The 19,928-nt window shown below is 38.9% G+C and overlaps 1 protein-coding gene across 1 annotated transcript in view; it reads left to right on the top strand.

Annotated features, from left to right (window-relative positions):
* Positions 1-11,858, top strand: part of LOC114563359 (uncharacterized) — a 31,895-nt gene extending 20,037 nt beyond the window's left edge. The window contains exons 10-15 of the mRNA XM_028590212.1: positions 9,511-9,588; positions 9,720-10,061; positions 10,178-10,510; positions 10,660-10,776; positions 11,296-11,360; positions 11,706-11,858. Of these exons, the coding sequence (XP_028446013.1) occupies positions 9,511-9,588; positions 9,720-10,061; positions 10,178-10,510; positions 10,660-10,776; positions 11,296-11,360; positions 11,706-11,858 (1,088 nt within the window). The remainder of the gene's footprint in view (positions 1-9,510; positions 9,589-9,719; positions 10,062-10,177; positions 10,511-10,659; positions 10,777-11,295; positions 11,361-11,705) is intronic.
* Positions 11,859-19,928: the final 8,070 nt, after the last annotated feature.

The following is a 19,928-nucleotide window of genomic DNA, read 5'->3' as shown; positions in this document are numbered from 1 at the left end:
AACAAAACCCCAAAGTACTTGAACTCCTTCACTTGGGGTAAGGACTCATTCCCTACCTGGAGAAGGCATTCCATCGGTTTCCTGCTGAGAACCATGGCCTCCGATTTAGATCACACTCAGTTGCGAACCGATCCAGTGAGTGCTGAAGGTCACCAGGCCGATGATGCCATCAGGACCACATCATCTGCAAAGAGCAGCGATGAGATCCCCAGCCCACCGAACTGCAACCCCTCCCCACCCCGACTACGCCTCGATATCCCTGTCCATAAATATTACAAACAGGATTGGTGACAAAGCGCAGCCCTGGCGGAGGCCAACCCTCACCTGAAATGAGTCCGACTTACTGCGAGAACCCGGACACAGCTCTCACTTTGGTCGTGACAGAGATTGGATGGCCCTGAGTAGAGACCCCTCACCCCATACTCCCGCAGCACCTCCCACAGTATCTCCCGGGGACCCGGTCATACGCCTTCTCCAAATCCACAAAACACATGTAGACCGGTTGGGCATACTCCCAGGCTCCTCCAGGATCCTTGCGAGAGTGAAGAGCTGGTCCATTGTTCCACCCACCAGGACGGAACTGCATTGTTCCTCCTCAACCCGAGGGTTCGACTATCGGCCGAACCCTCCTTTCCAGCACCTTGGAGTAGACTTTACCAGGGAGGCTGAGAAGTGTGATACCCCTATAATTGGCACACACCTCTGGTCCCCTTTTTAAAAGGGGAACCACCACCCCAGTCTGCCACTCCTTTGGCACTGTCCCAGACTTCCACGCAATGTTGAAGAGGCGTGTCAACCAGGACAACCCCTCCACACCCAGAGCCTCGGATCTCATCAATCCCCGGGGCTTTGCCACTGTGGAGTTGTTTGACTACATCAGTGACTTCCGCCTGGGAAATCGACAACAATCCCCCATCATCCTCCAGCTCTGCCTCTAACATAGAGGGCGTATTAGTCGGATTCAGGAGTTCCTCAAAGTGCTCCTTCCACCGCCCTATTACCTCCTCAGTTGAGGTCAACAGTGTCCCATCCTTACTGTACACAGCTTGGATGGTTCCCCGCTTCCCCCTCCTGAGGTGGCGAACAGTTTTCCAGAAGCACTTTGGTGCCGACCGAAAGTCCTTCTCCATGTCTTCTCCAAACTTCTCCCACACCCGCTGCTTTGCCTCTAACAAGTGTTAGCATTCGTTAGTTACCACTAAACACAAAGTAGAGCTGAGGCTGATGGGAATGTCAATAGTTTTGCAGGTATTCAATCATAAACCAAAACATTAGGCAAATTTATATGGTTATTGGTGCAAGAAAACAATGTCAGGTCATGTCTATCCTTATTAGAGTTAATCCTTTGGGCACCATGAATATTTGTACCAAATTCCATGGCAATCCATTCAATAACTTTTTAGATATTTCCGTCTGGACCAAAGTGTTGGACTGACTGACCAATGGACTGACTGACTAGAGTCTATGCTGCTTACAAGGGTACAAATAAGATTATATTTTTTTTAACATTCCCTATGGCGTGCCACTATGTTCAGTTCTGGGTTTATTACTTTGAGTCATAAGCCGTATTTACATTATTATGGAAAAATAACTTTTGTGCCAGCCTTCTCTATATTGTGTATGTGGTGTGTTGTAATGGTCTTACACTGATGTATATGGTGTTTAGAGCAGCACTGTGTCAAAAGTTCAAATTTGTTGAACTTTGACCTGGGTTGCGCTGACCTTTGTGAGCAAAACCAAAGTATACTGTACTGCATTGCTTGAAGTGGGTCAGTACCCTCCGCTATGGAGTACTAGCACTTCTGATTTTTTTAGTTTTGAGTAGCCGTACTTCAAGTGATGTACAAGTCCCTACGTATAAACTAAAACAGTGGTTCAAATTTGCATGTTGAAAACACTTAAGAATGCCAAAAGAAAAATAACTAAACAGCGGAAATTTTATAATGTTATATCAGTTTGATATTATTGAATTCACGGTAACTTCAGGGCTAGCTTCAGTTACTCTTGTGTTTATATGTATTAGTCACACCCAATGCAGGGAATTTTTCAAATTTCCCCATGATTCGTTACTAACACTAAAATGAGTAAAAACTATAAAAGTAATGTAATATATCAGTATTTGAATCTACAGAGTAATTACTTTTAATAGTCGTTTATGTTAAGTTGCAGTCATTCAATAAACAAGTCTTTAATTTCATTATCAGTTTGGTAGCTCTTCATAAAGTATATTTATTTAATTATTTATTAAGAAGAAAGCAACAATACACGACCACCAATTCCTGTTAGTACAGTACAGCATAGCAATGACGCAGACAGCACGTATGTAATGCAGGCTAATGGAGGAAGATAACAGACTTGAAAGTTCATGATGTACAAAGAGAAAGATAAGATAATCTTCTCAGAGTTAAAAACTTTGATAAGAATTAAACAAATGTTTATAGATACGGGATTCCTACAGCACAGGTTTATTGCTAAAAAGCTTAACTATTATATTACTTTTACAAAACATAAATATAATCTTATATGAAATATAGGCTATTACATGTTTTTTATTATCCAAAATAAAGAATTATTGATCAACTTTAGAGGTACATTTTCTTTTACCATGTGCAGACAAAAATGAGTAGCAAATCAAGTTTTTAGAGTGTTATTCCAACCCCAGAGCCCTGACGCCAGAGTAGGTACTCTCTTCCTCCTCTGTTTTTGCATCCCTTGTCCCTCCCTTGCTAGCTTTCCTACTAGTAAATGTTGGTGCAGAATAAACCAAGTCCTCATCTGCCTGAGGAAATGTAAGAAAAACTGTGATGAGGCGACATATTTTTACACATGCAGAAAGAAAAACATTCTGACAACTTTCCAGCTACATCTTTCCTTCATATACCTTACCTGCTGACTTTGCTGATGACCACTGGCTGTTGCAGCATTTGTTTGCAGTGCAACAGCAGCTGTATTATAAAATAAAAACACAGCATTAATGTGAATCCACATTTGCCAAACACCATTTGATGGATATATGTATGAGTGACTTTGCTTACTGTTGCAACAACCACAAGATTTTTTCTTGAGTTTTGTTACGCGTGTTTTTCCTCTGCTCTCTTGTTTCCTGTTCCAGGTACCGCCCTCTCCATCTGAGGGGTCAGGCACACCTGCAGAGGCCTCAGCAATCAGGCGGACTGATATAAAGCTGCAGGGATGAAAGCGGACGGGGGCCAGTGGGCCTGATAGCCGAGCAGAGTTGTGTCGCTGTCGGTCGTGAACCAGAGCTGTGTGGTGCTCTTCGTCTTGTCATTACTCCCCTCAGTGGAGGGATTGTGTTATTGGTTGGATTCGTGGCTTGTTTAGTTTGAATGGTCTTTCACCTCCTTTCTTTTAGGTTGGTTGTTTTGTGTTAATTGTGGGCTCATTCATGTCTAAATAAATAGTTTAATGGTACGAATCGTTCTGTTTCCTTTCTTTCTTTGAACACCCAGCTTATTATTTATTGTTGCTCCCCTTTTCCCCTGGACACCACAAATGAAGCTTGGCGTAAGTTCTTACAGGAAGACTTCAAATCTCTTTTTTCATCACTCCTAATTGATCAGCTGTTCCATGGCCTTCACTTGTCAGCAGACAATTGGATTCGGCTGTTTCATTGTTAGCTAAACCAATCAGATTCAGCCATGTATCACAAGCCAATCACAGCATGACATCCTGTTTTAAATCTTCTCTCTCCTCTGAAGTTGTCAGCTGTCGTTTCAGGAATAGAGTGCGTCCCGCCTCCTCCCCTTCAACCACCGGTCGGCTCACCCACGTACTCCGGGGATTGTCAGCTGAATGGCAATCTTGATTGGTTCCTGGGCGCCTTCATCACCACCACCAGTGTTTGGACTCCATCGGGGGATATGTTTGGGTTCACTACCAATTTTATAACATATGGATTCGATGGAGTCTAATCTCCAGAGACTTTGCACATTTCATTTTTCATATTTTGTCCTGTACAATAAACATGTTCATATTTGCAAGGAACTCTCTCCTGATTGAAATGGGGACGTAAAAAGCTTCTTGATTGAGCAAATGAGAAAGGCTATAACAATCAGGCTTATAGCCAAAGCAGCTCCTAACAGAACTGCTGACACAATATGAAAAGTTAACAATTAGTGAAAGTTTAATTAAGAGTAATTCATACATATTTAACGTTGTGGTACTTGACCTTAATCGAACACACACATATTCTAATTATCTTATTACGTTTAAATACGATGCAGTTACCTTCAGTTTTGAGTTTTGATCCGTTTCCAGAAAATACCTCCCCACATGTGACCACAGCACAGTGATAAGTCCTGCCATCAGAGGAGCTGATGTTCTTAAAGAAGCTGTAGATACATTTCTTGAGTATAATTCAAACCTGGGCCACAATGATGTGATCCAGCTCTGAAACAGAACACACTTTGTTTTTCTGGACAAGTTCTCAGAGTCAGAAAGGAGTAAACACTGCAGAGTCACTGAGTCTCGTGGACCGACTGGATCAGATGGAGGTACAGCAGTGGGATCAGGTTCTGGTCTTGGGAAATTTAATAAAGTATAAAACTTCAAACATTGATTTTCAAACAAAAGACAACTGTCACCATACTTTTTAAGAATAAATCTGTAATGAAATTAAGGAATGCATTGCATGCTCCTTTTAAAAATGTGAATTTGTGTTGATGTATTCTCATACAGTAGTAAACTGCAGTATCACTTAGCCTTGCTTTTGTAATATGCAGAACAAATGTCCCATGTACTCTGTGGCGGTAATGTGAGAATCACTCTCAAAGCTAAATGTTTCTCCTAAGACTTTAGGAAATTCTCCAGAAACAAGCCTGATCCAAAACAAGCTTCCCATAGACTTGCGAGGACAAGTCAGTCTCACATCGCCTCCCACACCAACAGTCCTGTTGTCAAAGATCTGATCATCTGTGCATCCTGAAAATATACTTTACATTATCAATGGATAAATAGTTAAACTGTAATAGTTTAAGATAATAATACTTTAAACAAACATCTGGAGTCAATCTGATATTTCTAACATATACTTATGCCCCACTCTGAGTATCAGCAGTAAATAAAACACAATCATCATTTCCAGGTTATTCCAATTGACACTGCTGTAATTTAGATCACATTATGAAATGATTCATCGCAATCTGTATATCAAGTGGGAGGGAACAGTTTTGGTGTAATTTGATAGGCCCCTCATTATGTTGGAGTTTACCACCACAGCATGCGTTGGTTTCATGTTTCATGGTGGGTTTCTATAACTGACACAGAGTAAACACAACAGATGATTTGATCTTAATGTGAACTACAGTTATCCAAATACGAAAAGCAAAGAAACAATATGATACAAAAAAATTTCTGAGTTGTACATCTTTAGTATTTCAGAAACCCTGAAATAGACAGCACCTGCTATTATTTCTGTGATTTATAGGGTGTTGTTCTGTCTTAACTCTTTTGACTTTGATTAATTCTGCAAACCCAAGATTATGTTCAATGATGATATTTTGAAACATTCAATGCGCTCTGTTTATTTATTTCATTTTCACAGCATGGTTATGATTTATGATTGAGGATTAGCAACTAAAACTTCCAGGTTTATGAAATATTGGCAAAAAACAATGATGAAAGTCAGGATTAACATATGCTAAATGATTGGATGAAAGTTATTTGTGATTTCCACCTCTACAGTAGCAGAAAACTTTGATGAGAGCGGTGAGAGTCAACAATGAGCGGAAAGATGCTGAAACCCTCTGAAGAGCCGAGGGGAGCAGCAGGGTCAGGTGTTGACTCTGTGGTTTTGTTTTCGCTTGCAGCCTCTCTCACATATAGATAGTCCAATATCAATATATTGTCAACTGACCTGCATGTTTTGATTTGAAGTAGGGAATCTATGTAAACCTGGGAGGAGATAAAATAATGTTGGATTTAAACCCAATGACCTTGTGGTAAGACAGCATCATTATTTTATTCTTTTTAATAAAAAGGAAGCTTCTTACAGTGACAGGAACATCTGACAAGTTAATGCAGTCCAGTACACCTCAAACACGAGACGTTACCAAAATAGAGTGGGGGTTTCTAGCACAAAATATTTGTCAGACTGCTGCGTTGTGGTTTGGGGCCTTCATAGTGGTCAACATTTTGTTGATCGCATACCAAAACACGTTGGTTTAACAATAAAGTTATTTTTATTACACAATAAAAAATGGACAATAAAAAATGACCATATAGTTAAATCCTTATCCCCTGACACAAAGCTGTGTCCAGCCCCTGTACACATAACATACAAATGAAAGAACGCAGGAAAAGTAAAATGTCATTTAAACAAAAGCAGAATATACTTTCATGTACTTTGTGTCCTGCTTTGTACCATCTGCTTTTTCTTAGTGTGCACAGCACTGCTTGCACCTGAGAAACACAGACGGACACAGATAGATACAAGTTCAGTCACCACTGAAAAAGAAATGATGTATGGAAACTTCAGCATTGCTGTGGTTGGGCACACACACACACACACACACACACACACACACACACACACACACACACACACACACACACACACACACACACACACACACACACACACACACACACAGTCACACCATATAACCGGCGCTTTTCATTGGTAGTTGCTGTCAGAGATGGGAATGGGAGGTGCTAATCATTCACTTGTCCCACCCTGGTCTTCTTCCAATAGATGGAGTTTGAACTGTGATCTTAAAGTTGAAGTTAATTTGCCCTGTTATCACGTGATGCAGTGATGGACTGGAAGCCTGTTCTTCAAAAAGTAAAATCAAAATTATTAATTAATTAATTAAAAAACAAATTAAAACTAAACAAAAAAATGAACTAATATGCATATGTGATAATTGAAGATCGCATATAGTTGCTTTTTTACAAAAGATAGACATTATTTGTACTTTCAATGAGCACATTAACAAACACAACTAAAACTATAATTTAGCCTGCTGAAGCCTCTTGTAGCTCTTCCCTCACTACACATCCTGTTGAAGCCCATAGTCAGGTCTGTTCTGAGTAAACAACCTTGATGGTTGGTCAAAGGGGGGAGAAATGGCCCACCTCAGCTTATGTCTGTCAGTGTAGCTGTTGCATGTGGCTTTGCTTGTTGTTCTCACGACAGACATGCAGAAGGCCTTTACAAAGTGCTGTCAGAACAGAAAGAGGGAGGAGTTTATTCATTTGAGCAGCAAGTTGTGCGCTGACATATATATATATATTTTTATATATATTTTTAAACTGTTTATTTTCTAACAAAGGAAGACTTATTATGTCTACAACCTACAAGGCTCCTTATGCATTTTTGTAAGCTATGCTTCTGTCTACCGTTGGGGGAAGTTGTGTTGGACAGATACACAAATGTGCACATGGCAAAATGTTGAGTGAAACCAAAGTGGATAAGACCTTTTCACTGCAGACATTTAGTCTGGTTAAAGACAGGTGTCATTAGTAACACGTTTAATTGCAATCATATTTGAAATGGGCCCGTCCTTAATCTTACTGGTTTCACTTTCACTTTTCCTTCTATGAAAAGTCAAAATGTCCGTTTGTGAAATACGTTTTATAAAACTGATACATTTGGGAAAGATAAACAGAAACATTCAATAGTACTTGCAAGACTTTTAGGTTAGCAAAATGAGTACTGGGAGTTCACTGCCAATATATCATGGGAGCCTTGTGTATTTAGTGAACAAACAAAATAAAGACATGACAACGTACACATAGAAATTGTAGTTATCCCCTGCCCACCAACATAAACACACATACCCAAAGGGAGAGAGAGAGAGAGAGAGAGAGAGAGAGAGAGAGAGAGAGAGAGAGAGAGAGAGAGAGAGAGAGAGAGAGACAGGCAGAGAGATGAAGGCAAGCTAGCCATAGGCCTGAGAGAAAAGGGAGGTCTCATGCTTACTTTTAAAAGACAACACAGTTGTGGTACATCTTATGTCACCAGAAAGTTTGTCCCAGAGAGTAGGCCCATAATAACTGAATGCACCATCATCAGATTTAGCCTTTAGTCTTTAGATTTTGTAAGCAGTGGGCAGGTCAGAGAAGTCATTAGGACCGAGGCCATTAAATGATTTGTAGCAATGAGCAACATTTTAAAATTAATTCTGTATTTTATTTAAGCTAGTGAGGTGATCTAAGTATAGGAGTAATATGTTCGGTTTATCGAACCGAGAGCCCTCTATCTCTCACATATAGATTTACCTGCGAACTCTTCACATCTCATATTCTGTGGTTTTGGCCACATTTCTTCTCAGCTTGCAACTCTCCTTCAAAGCTGCAGGCTACCTCCTACGCTGTAGCTAACATTATTTCAAAAGTTCCCTAAACACAGGAAGGAAAACAGCTAGCCTACACTGAAAGGGGACAATGCAGCTTTCAACAACTCCAATAGTGTCTTGTTTACATGATGCATCTCATCAGCTAGCGAGGGAGCCACCGCTACATCCAAAAAATTATCAGGTTTTGTTCAGTTACAAAAGTGTGCTAAGATAACAATGTCACTGTGAGAATAGGACTTCAGCCATTCAGCAGAGTACCATTTTGAAGTGACCATATTTGGAGGAGAGGGTGGAGCTGAGGAGGAGCGAGGGGTGGATCTGACTGACACCAGAGGATATCGCTGTGGTAGCACAAGGGCGCCACGCCCTAAAACATGCCCTGCTTTATCATCTACTTTACTGTAAATGGGAATCAAAATTTACAAAAGGAACATCATGAGAGGACTTTAAACTAGTGATTGAGGCCATAAACTCATAAGGAAAATGTTAACTGAGGTACATCAAGTGAGAAGTAGGGGCATTTCAATTCCGACTTCTATATAATCAGACTTTTTGCAACCCCCCGCTGGCCATTTAAAAGAATGCAGGTTTAAGGCACTTTTGCGTTGGCTTCACTTTTTAGGCCCGGAGTTTGACTGTTGATTGTGACCTCTAAATACACAACCCAGTCTCACAGCAGTTCGTGAAATGGTCACTTTATTTAATCTATTGATTCGTGTTCACAGGACGTTTTTGACGTTTTTTTCGTGGTGGCCAGCACGTGTAGACGAATTCATTTTGGCCACCATGAAAAAAACAAGGAAAAATGTCCCCGTGAACACGAATTATTAAAAATAACGTGACCATTTCCCCGCGGCCGTGTCCTGGGGTGTGACTGCCCCGTGAGACCAAGGAAAATGTTGAAAACACGAATTATTAAAAATAACACATACATTGTGTCAATAAGACCCGATTTTGCTTAAAGACTTCAAGTGCTTGTTTTGAACACAAAAAGGTTATAATAGAAACAATAAAAAAAACACTTGGCTTTTGAAAAACAACAACCTAGAACATGTAGATTTCCTATCAAATGACAATGGATCACAGGTTTGCTAAATGAAGGGGAAGGTCATTTTCTACATTTCAGCCAATCACTACGATTTCTGCTTTGTAAACCTTGATCAACTCATTACATCTTCCATTTGGGGGTGAGACATCAGTAGTGTAAGACAAAGCTGCTGCACCACAATGATCAGAAGACTGGCTGTTTTGATTCTACTTAGTACCACGTGTAAGTGCAATTCTTAACTAGTGTGAGACCATGTACTGTACTGTAATAATCTAACAGGAAGCCATTTACATTATTTAACGTCTTTGTTCTCTCGTGTTTAAACTGTTACTGTTTGTCTGTTTTTTCTTCAGACCTGATTCAAACTGCAGAGGTTCCTCACCAGATCTCTTTGACTGTGGTTGAAGTTGGTAGAAATGTAACTTTTGAGTGTCCAGTTTCTGAAAAGGGAGGCAAATTCTTTCACTGGTACAAGCAGCCTCTTGGATATACATTCCAAAGTGTCGTTGCTGAAACTCATGGCAAATTAACTATTAGAAAAGAATTTAACAACTCACGTTTCACAGCTACAAAAAGGGATGCTCAGTATTTTCTTACCATTACAAATATAAGCAAAGAGGATGAAGCAACATACTTCTGTCATTATGGAGCGATATATACAGAGAGTTCCAATGGCTTCTTCTTGGCTGTGAACGGTAAAACATATTTTACTTTCCGTGTTTGTGCACGTTTTTGCACGTGCAAGTTTTATGTCAAGCAAATCATTTATATCATGAATTTCTTTTGATATCATTTTTAATGAATCATGCAGATCATAATCAGCAGAAATCTGTCTATGTGAAACAAAGTCCGGAGACTGAGTCGGTCCAGCCGGGTGACTCAGTGACTCTCCAGTGTTCACTTCTCTCCAAGACCAAAGGAAACACAGATCAGTGTCCAGGTGAACACAGTGTGTACTGGTTCAGATCTGGATCAGGAGAATCTCACCCAGGAATCATTTACACTCACAGTGATGAAGAAGAGGAAAGAAGTTGTGTCTACAGTCTGTCCAAAACTATACAGAACTCTGATACTGGGACTTACTACTGTGCTGTGGTCACGTGTGGAGAGATCCTGTTTGGTGAAGGAACTAAAGTGGAGACAAGTATGTTTTTAAAAGTTGTATCAAAATCATGTATGCATACAAATTGTGCCTGGTGACAAACATCATTAGTTTTCTTAACTAACTAGTAAGTGATTACTCCCAAGGGTCCAGAATAAAATAATTCTTATTTAGAAGTGTATGTGATTCAGGATCAGAACTGGAGCCAGTTGTCATTGTTCTTGGAGTCCTGTTGGCCTGCTGTGTGACTGTAATCGCCGCCCTTATTTTCTACGGAAATCAAAGGAAAGTTTGTGAAGATTGCAAAGGTAGGTTCACCACACTTACTTTTTTAATTTCACTTAAGTCTGACTGTCTGAACCATAACAATACCATAATCTACATTTGTATTTCTAATTAACAAAATATGATGACAGTGAAAATAATCACTTTACCCAAATAAAACTATCACTACGGCAGACTAAATACTCTTTATGTAAATAAATATATATTGTATGTGAAGGAAGGCAACACCAACCTACTGGTTATTATAGATAATGTCCCACCACCATATCATATTGCAGCAGAAACATCTAATTATAGAAGTTACATGCTATTACAAAATACTGTCTAGTTGCTCTTGAGCAAATCACTTCACCCGTGACTGCTCAAAGCTGTAGTGAAGTTAATCAGTGGTTATCATTATAACACTGAAGGTGTATTGAACACATTATGCCAAAATCTGAAAATGTAATTAAAATATGTTGTTCATTTATCTCTGTGCTCTAGTGATAGGGTGAAAAAAATTACGCTGAAGGATATTATCTTTTATTTAATTTTTTTAACAGGAGCATTGAGTGCCTCCCATCATCGTGATAATGACAGGTCAACTGTGGATCAATCAAATGATCTGGTAAATATGTAGCGGTGTGTTGTCTGATTTGCACTGGCTAGGGGTAGAAATCTAGATGTGGGTGTGTGATAAATATTCTGCCTATACTCTTACTCTTTTTATTCATCAGATTATCTGGACATGACAAATAATATTAGTCATAACAAAACCAATATAAAACTAACTGTTGAGCTGGTACAACATAAATGGGTTTAAAGTCAAACAATGTAGTGATGAATGAGAAATGATTACATAAAAGAAACTGTAAAGCTCCCTGTAAATTCACTGTAAAGCAATCTATACGCTAGAGATGTTTTTCTAATCTCTGAAATATTTGTACTTGACACAAATATTACATTTTTGCAGGATGGTGAAGCAAGGGCAATGAACTACGCAGGACTGGATTTCTCAACGAGAAAAGTGAAAAGAGGGAAGAGGAAGAAGAGAGAGTCACCACCAGAGTGTGTGTACTCTGTTGTTAGAGCAGATAACCACAACCAGCACCAGCCCTCTCTGTAGACAGAGCAGTCTGTGGAACAGTTACAGAGTCTCTGTAGAGAGACACGTAGCTTTTTGTTCCCAATTGCCATCCAATAGTGATAGGGTTGTATCAGTCTGAATGTGAATATTTTCTTTAGAAGTTTTGCACTCAGCTGATTTTGTGAAAGATCACCAGATTTTCAGTTGCTTTTTTACTTTAATGTCAAAGTGTGACTGTATTTCTGTAAGGGGACATGTTGACAACATTTCTGTTTGCTTTCACAGAAATCTGCAGCAAAACCAACACTTGTTTATTTGACAGATCCCATCAGCAGTAGTCTGGCTAGTCCACACAGCAGGAGAAAACCCTGCTGTGGTTTATTGGCATTTCTTTAAACCAATCACAATTGTCAGGTGCAATAATGGTGCCACTGCAAAATAGCCTAGGGAAGGAACTCGTTTTGGTGGAACATGTACGTTCAAAAGTTGTTTTAGTTGTGAAACAGAAAACTCAGATTGGACAGATAGTCTAGCTAGCTGTCTGGATTTATCCTGCAGAGATCTGAGGAGCAGTTAACCATAGTCCTCATAAATCCACCGGAGTTTAGAATGTCAACACAAAGAAAACGGAAATTGAGGGACAAATGAATGAATTGTCGTCGATATAGACTACACCAGCAGCAAAAGTTTGGCACTAAAAATCTGTGTTTCATTTATTCACATTGTTTGATAGAGTTACAAATCACAAATAGTTACACTCACCTACAACAAAACAAAAAACAGATAATGGATGCATAATCAGAACAGAACAGAATTTCTCGATTGTTAGGATTTGTTATGTATCAATATCAACACTGCTCCAGAAGAAACATAGTGTCTTTTTTCTTTTTTTCTGTGTAGCAAAATTAGGAATAACCCTGTTGTCATAGATATGTTTTATTTATTGACATTGTTTGATAGAGTTACAAATCATGTTTACAAATAGTTACACAGCAACAACAACAAAATTCAGGTAACAGGCTGATACAGAGTACTAATCTGAAATCAGTATTCTTTTCTCGAATTTTAGAATTTGCCAACACTGATCCAGTGGAAAATTCCATATTTACAATGACTCCCAGTTACAGTAGAAACCTTATTATTAATATGTAATGTCCATCTTAACAGAAACTTAGTTTCTTTTTTCTTTTCTACTGTGTTGCAACATCAATCACCCAGTTGTCATAGACAGATTTTGCTGGAAAAAGTTAATTATGGTGACATTTTATTTTTTAACAATTTTCAGGGGTATTTTTTTCCTTTATTGAATAGCAATAGTAGCGACATAACAGGAAATGAGGGAAAGAGAAAGAAAGAAAATGACATTTAAAAAAGGTTCCCAGCTGCACATGAATCAGGGCTGTTGCTGTTCGTGGTTGGTATCTTAAACCCATCTGTCAGCCATCAGGGCACCCTGCTATGTAACTTTTGACAGTGCACATTTCACTCATAAAAGAGACACAAGTTAAAACTTATTTAGAGTGATATAACACTTACAGCATTACCTAAAAGCCACAGATAGCAAACCATATAGCTCCAAACAGACTAAGATACAGTACCAACTGATAGCAAACAGACCTGTTAACTCACTAATCCAACCCAAAAGCCTTGACAGCAGCGTAGCTCCTCTGTCTCTCTGCTGCTTTTGAATCCTTTATCACACCACATCCAGTTTTCATCACAGTGAAGATGACAGCAGAATAAATACTTCTGTCTTCATCTCTCTGAGGAAATGAATGAGACAACAAAATAAAAAAAAAGTCATAAAAATTTTAATAAGGTTACTTCTACTGTACCATTATGGTTTTTACCTGTGGAATTTTCTGACCACCACTGTCTTTTTTCACGCCAACAGCAGCTGAAATGATGAAACAGAAAATACATAGATATTAAATAAGAATGCAGTATTTTTTATGTAATGCTGTTGGATAGAGAACTATGAGTAGGTTCACTTACTGTTGTTTCTCTTGATGGCGTGAATGAGGAAGGCTGTAACAATCAGACTTAAAGCCAAGACAGCACACAGCGGAAAGATAATTGTATTGGCCTTCTGTGACCACACGCTGGTTCCTGAAACATTATCAAATGGAAAAAACAATAGGTAAAAGTAAATGATGTTTTATGTCACCTGCTGGTAAAATAATTTAAATACACAATACTTGATTTTAATAGATTACCTGACAATCTATCACTTAAGTAAGCAAATGTCTTAATTAACAGCACAATGACAGTTACCTTCAATGTCCAGTTTTGATCCGTTTTCAGAAAATATCTCCCCACATGTGACCACAGCACAGTGATAAGTCCCGCCATCAGAGGAGCTGATGTTCTTAAAGAAGCTGTAGATACATTTATTTGTTGAGAGTCCCACTGGATCCTTTTCATGTTCTTCAAAACTCTTTCTTTGGATATAATTAAAACCTGGGCCACATGGATGTGATCCAGCTCTGAAACAGAACACACTTTGTTCTTCTGGACACGTCTTGTTCTCAGAGTCTGAGAGGACTGAACACTGCAGAGTCACTGAGTCTCCTGGACCGACTGGAGGGACAGCAGTGGGATCAAGTTCTGGTCCTGGGAAATAAAAAGTTAAATAAACTATTAACATAATTTTTTTTAAAACAAAGTTGTAATAAAATCAAGGAATGCATTTACCTTCAACTCTCAGGACTGCTCCTTTCAAAAATGTCAAGTTTTGTTGATGTATTCTCATACAGTAGTAAACTGCAGTATCACTTAGCCTTGCTTTTGTAATATGCAGAACAAATGTCCCGGGCTCCTCTGTGGCTGTAATGCGAGGATCACTCTCAAAGCTAAATGTTTTTCCTAAGACTTTAGGAAATTCTCCAGAAACGAGCCTGATCCAAAACAAGCTTCCCGTAGACTTGCGAGTACAATTCAGTCTCACATCGCCTCCCACACCAACAGTCCTGGTCTCAAAGATCTGATCATCTGTGCATCCTGAAAATATATTTTACATTAACAATATATTAAGAATTACACGTATTACTTTAAGAACATGACAATACTTTAAATATATATGTGGAGTAAATCTGACATTTCAACATATACTTACGCCCCACTCTGAGCATCAGCAGTAAGTAAAACACAATCATAATTTTCTGGTTATTCCTACTTATTCCTACTATACTTGAGACTGTTGTAATTTAGATGACATTATGAAAATGATTGACCATAATGTATGTCAAGTGGGAGGGAACAGTTTCAGAGCAATCTGATTGGCGTCTCATGTGTTGCAGTTTATGACCACGGTGGAAAACAAATCAACCATCTTTCCAACCTAAACACATGAAACAATGCCAACAACACACTTTGGTTTCATGGTGAGTTTCTATAACTGACACTGAGAGTAAACACAAGATAATATGTCTTTTAAACTTGACATCTCCAGTTTACAATGCAGGGTACCTGTTGTTGTCTCCAAATCCACTGAAGGACATACATGACACACTGCAGAAAAGTCCCATATTAATCTGTTTCTAAAGGAGACCAGGCTGAATTACTGCCACTCATTTTTTTGTATATGTGTTTGTGTATACATTTAAGGATTGTAAAATTTATAAAAATGAAACTTCCTGAGATCCTATCAATTTGTGGCTTAAAGGTCCTATGACATGCTGCTTTTTGGATGATTTTATATAGGCCTTAGTGGTCCCCTAATACTGTATCTGAAGTCTCTTTCCCGAAATTCAGCCTTGGTGCAGAATTACAGCCACTACGAGCCAGTCCCACAATGAGCTTTCCTTAGTACGTGCCATTTCTGTGTCTGTAGCTTTAAATGCTATTGAGGAGGAGAGAGGGGGGGCAAGGTGGAGGGTGGGGGTGTGACCTTGACCAGCTTGTGGCCACGGTTGTAGCTCTATTTCCCCACGGGTGGGCCAAATTCTCTGGGCAGCTGTGGGCGGGGGGCAAAGCAGACAACGGGGAGGTAATCTTTGCACTTATGACTAGAGATGCACCGATTACAACTTTCTAGGCCGATTTCTGACTTTCTTTGAGTTAGGCCAGCCGATACCGATTTTAGCTGATTCCGATTTCATTTTTTCTAACCACTACAGCACACACAAATATTTATTTTCTATCTTTTCTTTAATAGAACATTTTGCACAGAACATAGAACATTTTTTAACAGATAATGGATCACTATAAAATAGAACTATATAAATTACTCCTGGTGTGGGAAATTCACATACATTTAAAGTGCAATGTTAGAACCATTTCCTTCTTTTCACATCCAATATCCAACTAAAAAAATTAGATTTTGGTTTTTGGTGTCGTCCCTCCACCCCTTACTTTTGCCTTGCAGGTGTTGCATATTGCAAACTTGTTATCTTCTGCACACACGCTGACATGTTGCAGGTTAATTCACGAGGTTCCCTACATGTGCGAGAATAGCGTGGACATGCGCTTCACACCGCGACTTATGTTGTCAGTTAATTGTAGCATTGACCGGCATGAAATCAGCATATGTCAGACTGACCTGCCGGTCGCCGGTCATGGCCGAGCACGTGAAAACTGGCCAGTTCCGGTCACCGGCCGGTCTATCGGTGCATCTCTACTTATGACATCATAAAGGGAAGATTCCAGGTTGGCCCATCTGAGCTTTCATTTTTTCAAAGGCGGAGCAGGATACCCAGGGCTTGGTTTACACCTATCGCCATTTCTAGCCACTGGGGGAGCATAGGCAGGCTGGGGGAACGCATATTAAAACCTCATGAAGTGAAATGTTCATGCCATGGGACCTTTAAACGTTCAGCCTTGGTATTAGATTGCCAGTGTGTAATCCATGCAAAACTATTTTAAATCAACATACTTTTTCAGAATTTTCTGAATGGGATGCTGTCTGAGGAAAAGAACCAAGCCTGAATTGCTTGCTGCCGATACAAGCCATTTTGTGTGTTCATGCCATTGGGTGATCATAATTGTGCACATGGTAAGTATATACAATGTTCTCCCTTTATGCATTCAATAACTTCTCTGTGTTAGATTAACTTGTTTTTTTCAAATGCTAAATATTCATTTTAAAATGGACACTGATACAATTAACCTTTAAATATAAATGCATCACATGTAATGTATCTCTAAATATATAGGCCTATGTCTTAGGCCTGATAGAAAATCCTACAACAGTGCCTGTAGCACTCATTAATCATTACTTTAAGTTTGAATTGTGTTCATTTAAAAAATATGTCTCCAGTCATTTGCTGAAGTGACACAGAGGAGCCATCTTAAATATTGTAAGAGCCAGCCAATTCGGATGCTCCACATCATTAATGATGACCCGCCCACTCTGCCCTGTCAGTCACTTCAACAGGAAGAGCACATCATACAGAGGAGGGCTGTTAAACCATCCATCCTCTATACTCACTTCTTTTCAGTGGTGGTGAAAGACAGCAGCAGAGAGACACTCTCACAGTATCACAGCAACACATTCACCTGGAGGTGATTTATAGTTTCTGACCTGCATATTTGTATCTGAGGGAGATGTATAGAGAATTAAAATAGATACAACCTAGTATCTGCCACACTTAACAGATAAACACACATGCATAGTCACAACAAATGTATGGAAACTTTAGCACTGTTGTGGTTGGGCTTCAAACTAAGGTGTCAGTACAAACTGCTTTTCTCACTCTTTGTTTTGGCCTTAAGAGGCAGGCCTTTTTTTTAAAGGCAAGGAATAACACTGTTATTTTTTATGATTATTTTAATATTACAACAACTTATAGCAGTAGGTAAAGTTCAGGATGGTTGGACACATATGCACGCACGCATGCACTTTAGGGTTTGTACTTTGAATGAGCACATTAACAAGACAAAGTACAAATTAGCCTCCTGAAGTCTATTGTAGCTGTTCCCTCACTACACATCCTGTTGAAGCCCATAGTCAGGTCTGTTCTGAGCAGGGGTGTCTGCATAATAATAATAACAATAATAATAATAATATTCTGATCATGGGCACAGTAAGGAGACCAGCAACGGATAATCTAAGAGTTCTGGAGGGTTTGTAAGCAGTGAGCAGGTCAGAGATGGAATTAGGAGTTAGGCCATTAAATTGTAAACAGTGAGCAATATTTTGAAATCAATTTATCAGAAACCAGTGGAGTGATTTAAGTAAGTATAGGAGTAATGTGTTTGGTTTTTTGAACTGAGAGCCCTCTATCTCTCATACTTAGGTTTACCTGGGAGCTCTTCACATCTCATATCCTGTGGTTTGGGCCACATTTCTTCTCACCTTGCAACTAGAGATTTAGATGTGGGTGTGTCAGGTGATAAATATTCTGCCTATAGTCCTAAGGTCCTTGCAAACTGAGTCTGAAATTTACGCTAGAAAATGTTGGACTCAAGTGTGCAAGGAACGTTACTATTTTTATTTATCAGATTCTCTGGACATGAAATATGTTAGAATCATAACAAAAGAAAAACTATATAAAACTGACTGTTGAGCTGGTACATCTGTTACATCATGATAAATAGGTTTAAAGTAAAAAGATGATGACTGAGAAATGACATAAAAGAAACTATGTTAAGATCACTGTAGAGCAATTTATACTCAGAGACTCTAGATCTGGTCTTGATGTTACAGACCTAATCTTGCCAGAAAGAATGAACTCTGCAGCACTGAATTTCTCAACAAGGAAAGTGAAAAGAGGGATGAGGAAGAAGAGAGAGTCACCACCAGAGTGTGTGTACTCTGTTGTTAGAGCAGATTACCACAACCAGCACCAGCCCTCTCTGTAGACAGAGCAGTCTGTGGAAAATTTCCAGAGTCTCTACAGAGAGCTTCAGTTTGGGTGGGACGTAGCTTTTTATTCCCAATTGCAATCCAATAGTAGGGTGATGGTGCTTGTTGTCAACATGTTAGCTTTTGTTGTTTTGTTCACATAAAATTGTATATTTATATTGTCTTTTCATATGGAGTAACTGCATCTTCAGTCATCACAAATACTTTAAGAGCAGCAGTTGGCCTGTGAAATACTGTACCTATCAGGTTGTTAAGGTTAGAGACTTGATACATTCTGTTTTGTTATCATTTAAATGTTGGATGGATTTCAGTGATTCTGGCAAATGATAGAATCTGCAGCAGAACCAACACTTGTTTTTTGGAGAGATCACACCAAAAGCAACAGTTTGGCAAAAAAAAGTGGTGTTTTCTTTATTGATATTGTTTGATAGAGTTATAAATTGTTTACAAATAATTACACAGCAACAAAAAAAATACAGGTTACAGGCTCATACAGAGTACAAATCCAAAATCAGTGTTCTTTTTCTCGAATTTTAGAATTTGTGATATGTCTTTGCCAAAACTGATCCAGTGAAAAATTCCATATTTACAATTACTCCCAGTTACAGTAGAAACCTTATTATTTATATGTAATGTCCATCTTAACGGAAACTTAGTTTCTTTTTTCTTTTGTAGTAAAATTGAGAATATCCTATTTGTCACAGACAGATTTTGCTGGAAAAAACTAATTATTTTCTTTTTTAGCAATTTTTGGGGGGAGGCATTTTTTTCCTTCATTGAATAGCAATAGTAGCGAGAGAACAGGAAATGAGGAAGAGATAAATCATCAGGGCACCCTGCTATGTAACTTTTAACTGTACACATTTGCATGAAAGAGACACAAGTTAAAATGTTAGTCAAAGTGATATATAGCTTAATGCTTACAGCATTACCTCAGATAAACCCTTTAGCTCCAAACAGACTAAGATACAGTACCAACTGATGGCAAACAGACCTGTTAACTCACTAATCCAACCCAAAAGCCTTGACAGCAGCGTAGCTCCTCTGTCTCTCTGCTGCTTTTGAATCCTTTATCGCACCACATCCAGTTTTCATCACAGTGAAGACGACAGCAGAATATATACTTCTGTCTTCATCTCTCTGAGGAAATGTGAGATGACAAAGTCAAATAACTAAAATAACTATTTTAATAAGGTTACTTCTACTGTACCGTTGTGTTTTTTACCTTTGGAATTTTCTGACCACCACTGTGTTTTTGCTCGGCAACAGCAGCTGAAATTATGAAACAGAAAATATATAGATAA

Source organism: Perca flavescens, chromosome 10, assembly GCF_004354835.1.
Source record: "Perca flavescens isolate YP-PL-M2 chromosome 10, PFLA_1.0, whole genome shotgun sequence".
NCBI lineage: Eukaryota > Metazoa > Chordata > Actinopteri > Perciformes > Percidae > Perca > Perca flavescens.
Note: the sequence above shows the minus strand (reverse complement) of the source record. Positions and strands in the feature narration are given on the sequence as shown.